Source organism: Otolemur garnettii, unplaced genomic scaffold, assembly GCF_000181295.1.
Source record: "Otolemur garnettii isolate 467f Iridium unplaced genomic scaffold, OtoGar3 scaffold00020, whole genome shotgun sequence".
Classification (NCBI taxonomy): Eukaryota; Metazoa; Chordata; class Mammalia; order Primates; family Galagidae; genus Otolemur; species Otolemur garnettii.
The window spans coordinates 2441834-2459596 of NW_003852415.1; the positions used below are offsets into that span (position 1 = coordinate 2441834).

At 39.4% G+C, this 17763-nt stretch overlaps 1 protein-coding gene across 1 annotated transcript in view; it reads left to right on the forward strand.

Annotated features, from left to right (window-relative positions):
- Positions 1 to 17763, forward strand: part of TTLL5 (tubulin tyrosine ligase like 5) — a 308822-nt gene that overhangs the window by 168415 nt on the left and 122644 nt on the right. The window contains exon 29 of the mRNA XM_023511518.1: positions 3329 to 3483. Coding sequence (XP_023367286.1) covers positions 3329 to 3483 — 155 coding nt within the window. The remainder of the gene's footprint in view (positions 1 to 3328; positions 3484 to 17763) is intronic.

Genomic DNA, 17763 nt, shown 5'->3' on the forward strand with positions numbered 1-17763 from the left:
CTTAGGTGTATGTGGCTGGTGCCTTAGCCGCTTGAGCCGCAGGCACCAAGCCAGGTGACATTTTTAAAAATCAGTAACAAAGTTAGCTAGGAATTAGGATTATTTCCCTACTAGTCTCCAAACTAGAAAATGGATTTTAAAACCAGTTCTACAACTGTTATGTGACTTGAAGAAAGTTAGTTGCTGTAATCTCTTTGAGCCTTCATTTTCCACCTGTTAAGTAGGATAACAATATCTAATTTCTTTAATAGTGGGTAAGATGTAATTGAAATATAAAACCCACAATACTTTCTGTAACAGCTCAAATTTTAAAGCATATTATTTGGAAAAAGTAGACCACATGCATCTGGAGTCTAACTCTCTTCTAATCGTGGCCCTGCCACCTAGTAGGTGTGTGACTTTGTCTAGTCCAGTGGTTCTCAATCTTCCTAATACCACAACCCTTTAATACAGTCCAAAGGGTCCTGACCCACAGGTTGAGAACCACTGGTCTAGACCCTTATCCTCTTTAGACTTTAGTTTCCCCTTCTGTAAAATGGGGATAACAGTAGAACCGCTTACAAGGGATTGCTCAGGGTTAAATGAGATAATGCACATCAAAATAATGCAAAGGCATCTAGTACATTGCACACAGCTAGTTTTCAGTAAGTGTTAACTGTTACAATATAAATTATGATGTTTAATGTAGGGGAAGCCTTGCCAAAAGATAGAAGATTTACCATATTTGCTATCTCTTCTCCTTCCCTTGATAAGCTCCAAACTATACCATTTATACTAAATGTGGTAAGGTGTGCGTGTTTTATTTATTTTATTGCTATTCCATTAAAAATTACTAAGTCTTCTTCATTGAGTTTTTGGCACAACAGACCAAGGCAATAATTGGAGAAGCTGTTAGTTATCATAAAGACTTTTCTTACTTCGTAGTTTTTCTATAAACTGCAAAATCATGTCTAATTTAAAAGGCCTGATGTTTAAGGAGGAAGGGTCCATGTGTGGGACGGAACTGCCTTCAGTCCTGAGCACCTGAACTACATTGCCTCTGGGATATAGGGAGGAAGGGACAAGGCACTTCAAAGAAACCAGGGGCCAGAAAAGAGTTACTGCTGTAACTTACTATGATAGCTTCCCTGTTCTTCAGTCAGTATACCTGTTCTTCTCCCCTGAGTAGCAGCAGAAGAGGAACAGAAACGATATGCCATAGTTGGCTCAGGAGGCTTCTTCCAAAGACTGGTTCCAACTAGAGTGTACAGCCTCACCAGATGCCAGAGATTGCTCCCAGCCTATGGAAAGTAAGCACTTTCCACAAAAAATCTTTCAGGCCCTTTGGGAGTAAAGACAAGGTCCTGAGCTGTTTTCACTTACTGAATTCTATAACTAGGAATGAAACACTATGCTGTTGCTAAAAATGACTTTTATTTCTTTCAGAATTTATAGATTTTTTTTAAATTTGGTGTTCTTTTAGTTGTGTATGTTCCTAGGAGATGTTACAGGAGGCCATTTTCCTAGGAGTTTCCATCTCCTGTCTGAGGACTCACACATTATTCTCTAGTGTCTTTGTGCTCAAAATCCTGCATTCACCTTGTGTCTTCCCTCTTTTCAGCAGCCTCGTGCATCTTATTTTTTTTCTGATTCCATAACCACTACCCAGATTTTAAGTTTATCTCTTCACATCTGTATTTGTCATAACAACTTTAAAAAATCTGAAGAGCAAGAAGGAGGGAGGATAGGGAGGGTAGAAAAGGTACTGTACTCCCAATATAGAAAATGTGGAGAACATGGTGGATATAAAGAAGAAAACAAGTCATCGTTTAGAAATGATGTTACTTATAGTCTGGATTTTATTTCCAATCGTTGAGGAGTGTGTGTGTATGTTTAAAGAAATGTGGATTTACTCTTTATGCAGTTTCATATTACGACTTTTACTATGGTGATTTTTTTTGTTTGTTTTACTTAAGGTATCAGCACATTCCTGTATCATTAAGTATTTTTTTTAAATGTAATGAATATATAATATTCTCTTACATGGAGAGAGCAAAATTTATTTAACAATATTGTTAGTCATTTATATCTTCTTTTTTGATATTAAAAATAATGCTTGCTTTTCAGCATCTGTTGACAGTATAATGTGGTAAGTAAGAATGTGGGCTTTAGTACCACTGGCTAGATTTTTTGTTTTTTTTACAGACAGAGTCTCACTTTGTCGCCCTCAGTAGAGTGCCATGGTGTCACAATCACAGCTCACAGCAACCTCCAGCTCCTGGGCTTTGGCTATTCTCTTGTCTCGGCCTCCTGAGTAGCTGGGACTATAGGCACTCACCACAACCCCTGGGTATTTTTTTGTTGCAGTTTGGCCAGGGCGGGTTCAAACCTGCCACCCTTGGTATGTGGGGCTGGCACCCCTCTCATTGAGCCGTAGGCGCCGCCCTAATTTTTTTTTTTTTTTTGGCTGGGGTCGGGTTTGAACCCACCACCTCTAGTATATGGGGCCGGGGCCCTACTCCTTTGAGCCACAGGTGCTGCCCTAGCTTTAAAGTTTTAATTGACTAAATGTATTCCTTCTTTATAGATTATTTGTTGAAGTCAGTGCCCATTCTTGTATTAACTGGCCATCTTTTTCTTTCTAAACCAATGAGTTCTTTGCATACTATAATAGTTATTATTATTTATAACTTAAATTCATTGAGCGTATAAAACTTTTCGATGAGGAAACAAAGGCCAGAAAGGCTAGTTTGCCTAGTTTCTTTGAACATTGCCTGGTACAGAGTAAACAGTACTTTTTTTTTGTTTTTCTGAAACAGAGTCTCACTTTGTCACCCTCAGTAGAGTGCTGTGACATCATAGCTCACAGCAAGCTCCAACTCTTGGGCTCAAGTGATCCTCTTGCCTCCATCTCCTGAGTAGCTGGGAGTACAAGTGCCACAATGCCCAGCTATTTTTAGGGATGGGGCCTCACTCTTGCTCAGGCTGGTCTTGAACTCCTGAGCTCAGGCAATCTACCTGCCTCGGCCTCCCAGAGTGCTAGGATTACAGTCATGAACCCACTGTGCCTGGCAATAGTACATTCTTGTTTTTCTTGTCCATCCTTGCTTTTCACAGCATGTGGCACAGTTGAGTGCTGTGCACACCATTGTCAGCTTATGTTCATCCTAACCACTGTCCCTTCTGCTCCTTGTGCACAAAAGTCAGCCCTTCCTGGGTGCCTTTGTCACAGCCCTGGCTTCAACTCAGAGGGGTTACCATCTGTTGGACTTGATTTGTCCTAGATATTTTTAATGATACTTGTCGATAACTCTGTAAAGTCAGGTTATTTCCCTCACTTCATTTCTAGGTAACAAACCTGAATTTGGCAACTGGCGTCATAAACAGAAGCAGTGCTTCGACTCCCCCAACCCTTCGCCCCGTCATCATTCCTAATGGCCCGACATGGTCAATACAGTCAGACCCCCAACCTCCCGAGAACCACTCCAGCCCTCCTGGAAGCAGGTATGTGCAGGGCCCTGGAGCTAACACTGGAGTTGCACACATCCCAAACAAGCCATTCCCACCTTGAGCTCTGTACAGAGATACCAGTGAGGCAGACGCCCATTCTTTATCTGTCTAGATCCTCTGACACTTGAGTAAGAGAGCCTCATTTTATTTGTAAGACAGTTTTCAGGAAAAATCAAACAAAAAGGAAATTACTGAGACAGTTAAGAAAACCACTTCTGGGTGATAGCAAGAATTTATACTGTGTTAAGTCTTTGCTTATAGTCAACATTTTCACCTACTAATCTTTGGCATGTTATTGTCTTAATTCTTTTTGTGTGTGTGTTGTCTTAATTCTTTTTTTTACTGTGTTTCAGTAACTTTAGACTCTTTTCTTTTGAAGGACATATTTGTTTTTCATTTTCATCTAGTTTCATTAAACAGCCTCCCTGGGTAATCTTCATTTAGGAAGTAGGAATGAAATTTCCTTTATGTAGTTGAAAGAAGTGACTGAGTCAAAAATTTAAATAGATTCTGGCAATAAAGTAAGCTACCTCTGAATTTAAAAAGACACTGTATTAAATTCTAGTCTGACTCCCTATTTTAATTGCCCCTGTATAAAAAAGTGTAAGAAATGGATTCCCAGTACATCTTCCTTTAGTGACTATTAAATATGGATTAAATTGCATTATTTTCTGAGTCTTATGCATGAGAGAGAAATGTGACTGCTACAATGAAGTGTTCTGACCAGCTAAGATATCGTTCTCTCCAAATAAGCTCTATCCCAGGTGTCCCACTGAGTCTGCACACCCCATGCCAGTGCTTCCAGCCTCTGCTCTTAATGTGCTGCTTTGCCCTGAGGTTGGGAGGGGGAACTGATGATTGGAGCATGGAAGAAATGCCTAATTATTGGTAAATTATCTGTTGGTGTTAGAATTACTATGTAAAGAACTAATTTGGGAAGCAGAAACTCTGCCCTGGAAGCAACATGAACATAAGCACATTACATCATGCTGTGGTACAATGTCTTTCATATCCATGATCACTGTGGTCATGGTGAAAAGAATCTTCTCAGTTGAGAATTATAAAGAACTGAAGCCTAAGAGGCTGGATTTTTTTAAGGCAGGGTATCCACACAGTTCTCTTCACAGAAGTTTGCCGTTTGGTGATTTACAATCTACAGAGTAACTACATTCCTAAAACATAAGTCGTAAAAAAGAAATTCTGTTTATGCCATAGAGCTTTATTTTCCATATAAAATATTTCCAAATATTCCATTTTCATTTTAAAATCTTAACCTTGTTTTTATGGAAAACATTTTCACTGCCATTTTGGATACCCTCTGTATAATGAGGCTACAGGCATTTTCCATGCTGTAAACAAAACGTCAAAGCTACACATTTTGGAGAAGTAGAGTTTTAGCACTTTTTATATTTGTAGATAGAACGAGGAAAAACCTTAATAAACATTATAGTTGAGGGCTTTCTCTTGGTAGCACCTGTTCGTACTGAGATGAAAGGTGATGGATCAGTCAAGGTTGAACCAGGACCTGGATTCCAACATATAAATGGCCACCTCCCAGCCAGACTGTACTCGTGAGGCTGCAGTAGAATGGTACATTACACAATTTACTTCGGGCCCCTTGCAGACAAAAAGCATCCTCCGTGAGGCCTCTTGGTCTTTTTCATTTTTGAGTTTATTGTACTCACGGTAGCCCTCTCTTTATTTCTCTTGAAGTACTAGGGCCAGTTTTCAGGCCCCAGTCTAGGGAAGCCCTGGGAAATCTCTGCTCCCAGGTAACCTCTGGTTGCCAGGACAGTCGGAAGGCTCAGCTTGGGAGTCTCACTTCCACCTGGAATTCCCCAAGGTAACCACCCCGAAGCAGCCCTAAGTGAATTCTCAGAGGTTCTTCCAGGCCAGGCTGTGCAGTGGGCCCCAGCCAGACCCACAGCACACATTCTGCCAGTACTGCATCCTCATTTCCATTTTTACCTGATAATTCACTGCTTTGGGGACATTTATTTAGTCCCTTGTTGTTCCTCCTTTAGTAGTAAGGATGACTAAGTTTAATGAATGTGGGGTTTGTAGCTGAGAGATGTGAGTTTTATTACTGGTTTTGACACTAAGTGACCCTAAGCTATATTTAATCTTTTTATTGGGTAAGAATACTTACATATAAACTAGACTGTTTTGAGAGCTTTTAGATTGCCTTTAAAGCCCTTTGATCTCCCTGGAAGTGGGTGCTAAATAAATAAAAGGTACTCTTGCTACTTTTTCTGCAATAGAAACAGTGGATTCCAGTGCTGATAAACTCTAAAGTCTGATAATTTGCTTAAAGTAGGGACTGCCCTGTAAACTGCACTAAGATGCAAAGAGAATCCCATTGCTGGCTGTACTTTTCATCTCTGCACGTCGGAGAATTCAATGACTTGGTAGCCACAGGAATGTCCCTGTGGTGTTGCTATTGTTCTCTATTTTATGGATCATACAAATTTTTACCAAACAACCATGTTCTTCCCCTCTCCCCTTCTGTTTTGAAACCACCCCAAATGTAGCCTCAGGGTTGTCCTCTCCCATTGGGTCAGTGGAAGCTCAACCCAGCTCCTCAAATCCCTTGGTTCTTTGGTCTGTCTGGAGTCCCTATTCAGGCTTTGTTGTGGGAGAGGAAGGCAAAGAGCCCATGACTTGCCCAGACAGTCTGAGGCCTGGCCATGTAACTTGCAGTTCCCTAGACACTCTGGAGTTGGACTTGGCCAGCCATTCCTCTGTTGTTACTTTTCAGAGGTAATAAGTGAGATTAATTGCAGGCCATTCTCCAGAAGAAAAAGCAGTTAGAGCCAAATACAGTCACATGTTTAGAAGCCTGAGGTGTGCCTCTAAGCAAGGCCGACTTTAAATTATACCATAGGGGCTCCAAGATGCAGGTACAAGTGGTTGTGACCTCTTTTTTCATAAAGTGATATTTTTGGTTTCTAGATGTTGATACCTAGGTCTTTCAGCTTTTCTTTTAGCCAAAGAAAACAAATCTGATTTTTCAAACTATCTTTTAATTACCCATTCTGGGGGCACATGAGGAGTCATTAGAAGCTGACAATTGATGTGCAGAGGCATCTCCTCTTTGTTGCCAGCCTTCCATGGAATTGGACCACATCAGGGAGAATTTTCTAGGTGAGGAGTACTCAGTGGGCTCATAGTGCATTTTTCTTTGTTAGACCTGGAAGGGTTACTGTAAAGTCTTGGCTGCTTCTTGAAATGATTTGGGAAGGACAGGGCCTCAGACAGCTTGGCAGGAACCTGAGGCCCTGTTTTTTTCCAGTCCAGCCCTTCCTTGTGGATCGAGCTGTCAGGGAATCCCACGAATGTCTGGCTTCTGCCCCTTTGTATGTTTTTCCAGCATTTGTCATTGAATTATTTTTATCCATCTCTGGCTTTTTCACACATGCATCCTGGGGATTTGTCTGTTCCTCGATATTAAAGATGGGAGATGTTAAAAAAAAAGCACAGCTAGGAGTTCATTCCTACTTTTTGTCAGAGGTCAAGCTATCATGGGCATGGGCTGCTTGGCCTGGCTGTTCTCTCTAGAGAACATTCTACCAAGGAATGGGAAATCTTGGAAATCTGGGCCATTTTTGCTGTCACCCTGTCCCTCCCCTCTTTTCAGTGGTATAAAGAGTCTGATATTCTGCTTTACATAATTTTTAGGAACGTATTTTTCAGAGATTCTAATTCTAGTTTAGGCAATACTATTTCTTACAAATGTTGCTAGAGATTCAGGTTTGCCCCTTCTCATCTTTTCCTTCACAGTCAGTCCTCAGAAATGTTGAGTTTGTTAATTTCTTTTCAAAGTATGCCCCCATGCATTTTCTTGATGTCAGGCATTGGGTTAGATGCTCAGGAGTAGCACAAATCAAAACAGAATAGCCCCTGATCTCCCAGAGTAAACAATGGTGTATCTTCTACATTCTTAACATACTGTTGAGTACTAGGTAGGATCTAAAAGACAATTTAAAACATGGTGTTTGATCACTAAAAAATTACCATCTGCCAGGGAGAAGGAGCTAGATACACATGAAATAATTGGAGATCCGTTTCAGGCAGCATATAACAAAGATCTCCATGTTATGGCATAGGCAATTAAAAGAAAGAATATCAGGAAACACATGTAAGGATTCAGTGCTGCACATGGCTGTGCTACAACATGGATGAACCTTGAGGGTAGTAATGAGCCAGTCAGAAACTCTGGAATAGTCAAAATCATAGAAACAAAAAGTAAAAAAGTGCTTGCCAAGGGCTGGGGGAAGAGAGGAGGGGCAGTTAGTGTTTAATAGGTATAGAGTTGCAGTTTTGCAAGATGAAAATGTTCTAGAGATCTGTTACAGAACAATGTGAATGTATTTAACACTCCTAGACTGTTACATATAAAAATGGTAAGATGGTAAATTTAAAATTATGTGGTTTTTTATTATCATAAAAAAGAAGAATATATAAGGATTTAAAGGAGCACCCAGTTCCACAAAAATTATTCAGTGGCCAAAATGGCAAGGTTTTACTTCTATCCTCTGCTTCTGTGTAAGGAAATTATCCTGAATCTAGTCCTTTAAACGCTTCTCTTCCTTAAAAAGCATACCAACTACAGGAAAAGGGGCAAGCAACCTCTGTTAGGAAGATGCATAGCATAGTGGAAGGAGAAGGGACTTAGAGGTAGACAGACCTGTTTTGCCTTACTAAGTTTGTGGCTTTTGGGCAACTTAGCTTCTCTGAGCCACAATTCCCCATATTTTAAAAAATGTGCAATAATACTTACCTCATTAAGTTGCTGTAAGATTAATTGGAGTTGCATATATGAATGTAGCCAGCATAATGCCTCCTTTTCACTTTTTTTGGTGTAGGTTCTTGCTAACTCTCAGTTTCCTTTCTGGAAAAGAGAAAAGAAACTTAAGATTAGACTTGGTTTAGTACCTCGTTTAGATGAAACTGGCCATCGCCCCAGTTGCAGTGTGCTCCTGGAGCTGGATAGCAGAGGGGTAGCCTTGCCAGCTGAGGATGGGAAGGACTCAGAGTATGACCAACAAGAGACTCTTCTTTCTCTTTGACCCTTTTTTGAAGGGTAATTTCTTTCTACTCAGCAGGCCCTTCCTCTATGCTATCTTCTGAATGTTGAAATTTCCATTACAGCTCAATGTTCCAGCCAGTAAACAGTCATATTTTCCATCCATCCTGGGGGTCGAGCTTTGGGAGAGCTTTTCTCTGGAGGAGTTTGGAGCTTATAATTTTGTACTTTATCCTGTTATATAAACAATGCTCTCCAGCCAAAGAGCACAATCACAAAAAGAAACCACTTTTTGGGGGGCCTTAAAAAAAAAATCCCAGAGTTTTGTAGAAGTGATATTTCACTCCTGTTCTCCTTGTAAAATAAAGTTTCCCCACCCTCCTTTCTCCTGAGTCTTAACTCTCACTACTCCTTCCCCTTCAGTGAACGTTTTCTGCAGCACAAATGATAAAGTCTGAAATTCCTCCACAACTTTTTTCACTCAGCCAGCCACGTATAACTTCTCAGGGGTTCTCCTGTGTCAGTTCAGTGTCAGTTCAAGCTCTTAGGTTATACTGTTCCTCATTCATCAAGAGAGCTGAGTGCCATGGGTATCAGAATGATTGCCTCTGCCCACTGAAGGGAAGCGGTAAGCTTAGGAAGTGTGTCAAAGATGGCTCCTGGAGGTTATACCAGGGCTGGGCAAAGTAGATTCAGGAACTCTGGATCTAGTATCAGGAGTGAAACAAGCAGATCTCTTCCCCACAAGTCAGTAAAATGCAGATAGATTGCTTTGTCATTTGCCGCTATCGGATTTTCTGATGTAGTTTGCCTCTTGCACCCTTCCCCCACTGCCCTGACGCATTAAGGACAAACAACTTTACATTTGCCTAGGATTAACAGGCACAGAAAGAGTCACTGTTAGAGACTATCTTATTTGTAACTATTCACTTTGTAATTTTCTATCTGTTCAAAATTGATGACTAGTTTGGTTTTGAGAGGCCTGAATGACAAAGCTTCATGTACTAAGCTGAATGCAACTCTTTCTAGAAGCAAGAAATTATGAGTTGCTTCATTTAATTCTCCTCACATGGTTTTTCTATCAGCTGCTATCCCTTCAAGTTAACTGTGTTTTATCTGCTTGGAAAGAGCTGGGAGAAAATCTCAGCGGTGAGGAAACACATCTTTCTTTCTGACTCTGTCGAGATGCATTGGTGATCCATCCATATTTAAAGCCTACTTAATGTTGACTCAACAAATTTAGAAGGAAGACCAGCCAGCTTCCTTGAACTTTTAACTAAAGATCTCATCCTGGGGTACAAGTGAATCTTTCTAAGAGTAGAATGTGAACGTTTTAAAGCAATAACTGAGAAAATGACATGAAGGCTGTGTTGACCAGTTTGATGGAAGTATTTCGGATTGCATGTGAAAACCCCACACTGTACCCCAGAAGTGCATTAATGTACATATGTACATAGTTACCATTCAATAAAAAAAAAAAAATCTCATCCTACCCTCCTGTCCTTCTTTCTGCTAGAAAACTCTTGGCATATTACCTACCAAATATAGCGAAGAAATCAATGCTCTTTTTGAAAAAGTTCCAGGATCTAAGAGGCTAAAAGAAAAAAATTCCCTGTATCTGTGTTTTAATCAAAGGAAAATACAGAACTGTAGGGTCCAAAAATGAATAAAAATTCTCTTTTTCCTACAGCCTCCTTATGGAACAAAATTTTGGTGTGGATTCTTAGTAACTGTTACTTGCCTTTCCTTAAAAGAGAAAAATGTAAGATTGGACTTTGCCTGGAATGTGGTGTTTGCTACACCACTTAGTTGCTATTTAGTTTTAGATTCAACTGGCCATCACTCAGGTGTAGTATGATACAGTATTATAGCAGGGAATAAATACAGTTAATAAGTAGTCACAGTCCTAATATTTACATTATTTTTATTGTGAAGTACCCATATGTTAAAATTTTATCACTAATTATTAAAATGCTCCTAAAGAAATATAACCAAGAAAAGATGAACTTTAAAAATTTATTTAAACATGAAGTGAACTCTTCTTTGGTAGATGTGTGCGAGACTAGCGGTAAGAAAAGACAGTGTATGAGAGCTCAGGAGATTCAAAATGTCACAACATACGGCAGGCCTAGATAGTCACTATAAGTAACAGTAGAACTCTTGTCCTATTTGGACTACCCTTATGTTTCAGAGATAGTAAAGGATCAAGTCATAGTTTTCATGAATTATCAGGCTAAGACTTATCAATTTTGCTTCAAAGCCAATAATCAATGCCACACTTGGCTTGGTCCTTAAAATAAGTTTTACTGTCTCTTGTGATGAAAATGAAATATGGGTGCATCTCAGTGATATGACTGCAATTTAGGTCTTAGAGAGAAAAGCAGGCCTCTTGGTACAGCAGTTAAGGAAACCACAAAGGGGATGTATTTAGAAGTTAGGAAATCCATTGCCTGATTACTACTCTGGCTAGGACTACCAGTACTATATTACATAGTAGTGGTGTCCTATCTTGTTCTACTTCTTAAGGACAATGCTTTCAAATTTTCCCCATTCACTATGAAGGTGGCTATGGGTTTGTCATATATGGCTTTTATTAATTTGATGTTCTTTCTGTGCCTACTTTGTTGAGGATTTTTATCATGAAAGATGCTGTATTTTATTGAGTGCTTTTTCTGCATCTATTGAGATAATCATATGGTCTTTGTATTTGCTTCTGTGTGTGTGGTGAAGCACATTTATGGATTTGTGACCATCCTTGTGTCCCTGGGGTGATACCCACTTGATTGTGATGAATTGTCTTTTTGATATGCCATTGAATTCAGTTTGCTTATATTTTGTTGAGGATGTTTGCCTCTGTGTTCAAAAGGGGTATTGGTCTATAGTTTTCATTTTTTGTTGCGTCCTTTTCTGGCCTTCATATCAGGGTGATACTGGCTTTATAGGATGACTTTAGGGAAGATTTCCTCCTTCTCAATGTTATGAATAATTTCTGCAGCATAGGTACCAGTTCTTCTTTGTGGGTCTAGTAGAATTTATCTATGAATCTGTCTGATCGAGGGACCTTTTTGGTTGGGAGATTACTGCTTTAATCCCCCTACTTGTTATTGGCCTATTCAAGATTCCTGTTTCTTCCTGATCCAGTCTTGGGAGGTTGTGTTTCCAGAAATTTATCTATTCTTTCTGCATTTTCTAGTTTGTGGGTATAAAGGTTCTTGTAGTATCCACAGATGATATTTTGTACATTTGTGATATCAATTGTAAAGTCTCCTTTTTCATTTCTGATTGAGCTTGAGTCCTTTTTCTTCTATTTGTAGTTAATCTGGCTAGTGTTCTATTGATTTTATCTTTTCAAAGAACCAACCTTTTGTTTCATTGAACCCTTGTGGGTTGGTTTGTTTGTTTCCATTTTGTTTAGTTCTGCTCTGAGATTTGTAATTTCTTTTTTCCTGGTGACTTTGGGTTTGGTTTGCTCTTATTTCTCGAGTTCCTTGAGATGTGATATTCGGTTGCTAATTTGTGATCTTTTTGTCTTTTCCTCTTAGTATTCCATAGATTTTGATAACTTGTGTCCCTTTGTCATTCAATTCAAGAAACTTTTTGATTTCCATTTAAATTTCATCATTGATCCAAGATGATTCAGTAACAGAATTTCCATGATTTCGTGTAGATTTGAGTGTTTCTCCTGGACTTGATTTCTAGTTTTATTTAGTCAGTAGTTTTTGGTTAGAATCTTCCGTAAATGTGTTACGTCCATTTATTCTAGAGTTCCATTTAAGTCCTGTGTTTCTTTGTTGATTTCCTGTTTCAGTGATCTATCCAGCTTGTCAGTGGAGGTTGGAGTCCCTGGCAATTAAAATGCTACTGTTTATTTCTTTGCCTTAGATATAGTAAAATTTGCTTTATGAATCTGGCATCTTCTGTGTTAAGTACATAATATATTTAGGATTCTTGATGTCTTGTTAAATTGCTCCCTTTACTATTATATTAATATAATGACCATCTTTGTCCTTTTTTCAACTGTTGTTGATTTAAACTGTATTTTATCTGATATAAGAATGGCTAAACCTACTCACTATTCATATCCATTTGTGTGAAATATTTTTTTCCATCCCTTTACTTTGATACTGCATGAGTCCTTCTGATTTAGATATGTCTGTTGGAGACAGCACATACTGGGGGTGTGTTTTTTATCTATTTAACCAGTCTGTGTTTTTTAAGTGGGGGATTAAATTGTGGAAAATACTTTGTTGTTGTGTTTTTCCTCTTGTGTTATTTTATAAGAGCTGTGAGCTTTAATTTTTAAGTGTTTTTATACTTGTGGGTATCTATTGTGCTATTTATAATTGTTCTATATATAATGCAGTGTAGTTCCAAATATTTCCTGAAGGACAGGTCTAGTAGTGACAAATTCTCTTTAGTGTTTGCTTGTCTGGAAAAGTCTTTATTTCTCCATCATTTATGAAACTGAGTTTCACAGGATACAAGATCCTTGGCTGGAAGTTGTTTTGTGTAAGAAGAATAAAAATGTGGCCAGGCACAAGGCTCATGTCTGTAATCCTAGCACTCTGGGAGGCTGAAGTAGGTGGATTGAGTTCAGTAATTGGAGTCCAGCATGAGCAAAAATGAGATCCCATCTCTACTAAACACAGAAAAACTAGCTGGGCGTTGTGGTGAGCGCCTGTAGTCCCAGCTACTTGGGAGGCTGAGGCAAGAGAATTGCTTGAGCCCAGGAGTTTGTTTGAGATTACTGTGAGCTATAACACCACAGCACTCTAGCCTGGGGTAACAGAGTGAGACTTTGTCTAAAAAAAAGAGGGGGAGGAGAGTAAAAAGGGGTACTGATCCCTTCTGGCTGCTGAGAAGTCTGCTATTAGTTAGATTTTCCTTTGTAGGTTAATTGTTGCTTTTGTCTCACTGCTTACAGAATTTCCTTCTTCATTTTGACTTTGGCCAAGTTGATAACTATGTGTCTTAGAGATGTCTTATTTACTGTTAATTTTCATGGTGTTTGATGACCATTTGTGTATGGATATCTGAATTTCTATAGATACCAGGGATATTTTCTTCAATAATTTCCTCAAATAGGTTTTTCTGTGTTTTTTTTCTTTTTCTTTTCCAGGGGTACCTATAATTCATATATTGGTTCGTATTAGACAGTCCCATATTCCTCTGAGTGATAGTTCATTCTTTTTTATTCTTGAAAGACAATGTCAAACTATCCCTGTTTGTTGATAATATGTATCTAGAACATCCTAAAAACTCCACCAAAAGACTCCTAGAATTGATAAATTGAGCAAAGTCTCAGGTTACAAAATCAGTATATACAAATCAGTAGCATTTCTATTTCCTATTCTAACTATAATTAAGCTGAGAGTCAAGGAAAAGACTCAATACCATTTATAATAGCTACAAAGAAAGTAAAATACCCAGGAATATACTTAAGAAAGGAGGTGAAAGATCTCTTTGAGGAGAACTACAAAAATTGATGAAAGGAATTAGAGATAACACAAGTGAAAAAAACATGCCATGCTCATGTGTTGGTAGAATCAACATCATTAAAGTGTTCATACTGCCCAAAGTGATTTATAGATTCAACACAATCCCCATCAAAATACCAACGTCATATTTCACAGATCTAAAAAAAAAAAAATTCTACACTTCATTTGAAACCAGAAAAAGAGCCTGAATAGCTAAAACAGTCTTAAACAAAATGACAATCCTGGGGACATCACATTATCTGACTTCAGCTTATACTACAAGTCAACAGTAACCAAAACAACATGGTATGGGTATAAATTTAGAGACATAGACCAACAGAACAGAGTATAGAATGCAGGAATAAAACCATGTACCTACAACCAAATGATCGTTTTCAAAGCAGACACCAACATACACTAGGAAAAGGAACCCCTGTTCGATAAACAGTGCTGGGAAAACTGGATAGTCATATACAGGTGAATGAAACAGGACCATTATCTCTTGCCACATATAAAAATTAATTCAAGATGAATAGGGAGGTGCCTGTAGCTCAAGGCGCCGGCCCCATATGCCAGAGGTAGCAAGTTCAAACCCAGCCCCAACCAAAAAAAAAAAAGATGAATAAAAGATTTAAATATAAGGCATAAAGTCATAAACGTTGTAGGAAAAAAAGGGAAAGTCTCTTACAGACATTGGCCTAGGCAAGGAATTTATGACTACAGACCTGAAAGGCAAATACAACAGCAAGAAAAATAAATAAATGGGACTTAATTAAATTAAACAGCTTCCGCACAGCAAAGGAAATAATCTACAGTGTAAATAGATAACCTACATAATGGGAGAAAATATTCACAAACTATATATCTGACAAAGTGCTGATTCCTAGAATCTACAAAGAACTCAAATCAGGAAGAAAAAAATGAGTAATTCCATTAAAAATTGGGCAAAAGACATGAAAAGAAGTTTTGGGTTTTTTTTTTTGTTTTTTTTTTTTGAGACAGAGGCTTATGTCACCCTATGTAGGGTGCCATGGCATCACAGCTCACAGCAACCTCAAACTCTTGGGCTTAAGCAATTCTCTTGCCTCAGCCTCCCAAGTAGCTGGGACTCCAGGTACCCGCCACAGCACTCAGCTATTTTTTGGTTGTAGTTGTCATTGTTGTTTGGCAGGCCCGGGCTGGGTTTGAATCTGCTAGCTCCAGTGTATATGGATGGCACCCTAGTTGCTAAGCCATGGGTACCAAGCCTGAACAGAATTTCTTTCAGAAGAAGATAGACAAATAGGCTCGACGCCTATAGCTCAACCGGCTAGGGCGCCAGCCACGTACACCTAAGGTGGCAGGTTCGAATCCCCAGCCCGGACCCGCCAAACCACAATGACGGCTGCAACCAAAAAATAGCCGGGCGTTGTGGCGGGCGCCTGTGGTCCCAGCTACTTGGGAGGCGGAGGCAGGAGACTCGCTTGAGCCCAGGAGTTGGAGGTTGCTGTGAGCTGTAATGCCATGGCACTCTACCGGGGGGACAGCTTGAGGCTCTGTCTCAAAAAAAAAAAAAAAAAAAGAAGATAGACAAATAACCAACAAACATTAGAAAGGTTCAACATTACTAATCATCAGGGAAATGCAAATTAAAACTACAATGAGATACCACCCTACCCCATCAGAATGGCATTATTAAAAACTAAAACACAATAGATGCTATCATAGATGCAGAGAGAAACAAATGCTTATACTTTGTTGGTAGGCCGTAAATTAGTGTAACCTCTGTAGAAAACAGTATGGAGATTTCTCAAAGAAAGAAATGGTAAATAATTACCATTCAATCCAGTAATCCTCCTACTGATTATCTGGCCAAAGGAAAAAGAAGTCATTTTATAAAACAGACACTTACGCTTGAGTAATTGTCACAGTACAATTCAGAGTTGCAAAGATGTGGAATCAACGTAAGTGACCATCAATTCATGAGTGAACCAAAGAAAATATGATGTATATATATGTGGAGTACTATTCAGCCAGAACAAGGAATAAGATAAGGTCTTTTGCAGCAACATGGATGGACCTAAAGACCATTATGTTAGGCAAAGTATCTCAAGGATGGGAAAACAAACACTCAAATACCACACGTACGTTGAATGGGAGCTAAACAGTGAGCAAACATGGGCGTAGATGGATATAAAGATCATTGGAATACAAGAAAGTGGGTGAGTGAGAGAAGATGAGGGGTAAAGACTTACCTATTGCATATAATGAACGCTATTCTGGTGCTGTGCATACTAAGAGCCCCAATGGAAATATTATACAAGGTAGCAAAGATTTTTGTAGTCCCTTAATGTTTTGAAATTTTTTTAAAAAGGGCTAGAGAAACCAAATTACAGCTGACCCTTAAATAATGTGGGCCTTGCTTGAATCATGTGTGTTGGCTTATGTGTTGATTTTCTTTTGCCTCTGTCACCCCTGTGACAAGACCAACCCTCCCTGCCAGATGTGGTGGCTCACACCTGTAATCCCACCACTTTGGAAGGCCAAGGCTGGCAGATTGCTTGAGCTTAGGAGTTTGAGACCAGCCTGAGTAAGAGTGAGACCCTGTTTCTACTAAAAATAGAAAAACTGGCTGGGCATAGGGTATATGCCAGTAGTCCTGGCTACTCAGGAAGCTGAGGCAGGAGAACCACTTGAGTTTGAGGTTGCAGTGAGCTGTGATACCAGGGCACTTTACCCAGGGTGACAGAGTTAAGACTCTGTCTCAGAAGAAAAAAAGAAAAGACCAAGCCCTCCCATTCATCCTCTTCCTCAGCTTACCCAACATAAAGATGATGACAATGAACAACTTTATGATGATTCATTCCCACTTAATAGTAGATATATTTTCTCTTCATTATGATTTTTTTAATAACACTTTCTCTTCTCTAGCTTACCTTATTGTAAAAATGTAGTATATAATACATTTATCATATAAAATACAGTAGAACCTCCATAGTTGACCACCTCCCTACATTGATGAACAGTTGATTGACCTAATTTTCATAGCCCACACATGTATCACATGTATGTTATCTGTTCAGTAGGCCTGCCTCTGTGTGTTGACCACCTCTGTGTGTTGTTTAGTTTGTTACAGTTCCTTGAGTGATCAGCTTACCAAGGTTAGTACGTGTTAGTGGACTGGTCATGTTATCAGTAAGGCTTCTGGTCAACAGTGCGCTATTAGTAGTTAAGTTGGGGGAATCAAAAGTTATGTGTGGATTTTCTACTGCACAGGGGTTGGGGTCCATACAACCCCAACTGCATGTTTTTTGGGGGTTTTTTTTGCAGTTTTTGGCTGGGGCTGGGTTTGAACCCACCACTTCCAGCATATGGGGTTGGTGCCCTACTCCTTTGAGCCACAGGCACCGTCCACCAACTGTATGTTGTTGTTCAAGGGTCAGCTGTATGTTGTTTTGAAACTGGGTTGCACCAAGGAGAATTGAGTAGATGAAAGAACCTGCCTCCATTGTTTAATGGTCTCAAATATCTTGCTACCTATTAAAACTCAACACTGACATTTGAAATATAAGTTCCCAAAAGAGTTTGTTACCTTCTTCTACAAATATTTAGTAGACTGAAGTCTTGAAAAAGAAAAGGTGGGCTTGGTGCCTGTGGCTCAAGTGTCTAAGGTGCCAGCCACATACACCTAAGGTGGTGGGTTCAAATCCAGCCTGGACCCACCAAACAACAATGATGGCTGCAACCAAAAAATAGCCAGGCGTTGTGGCGGGCGCCTGTGGTCCCAGCTAC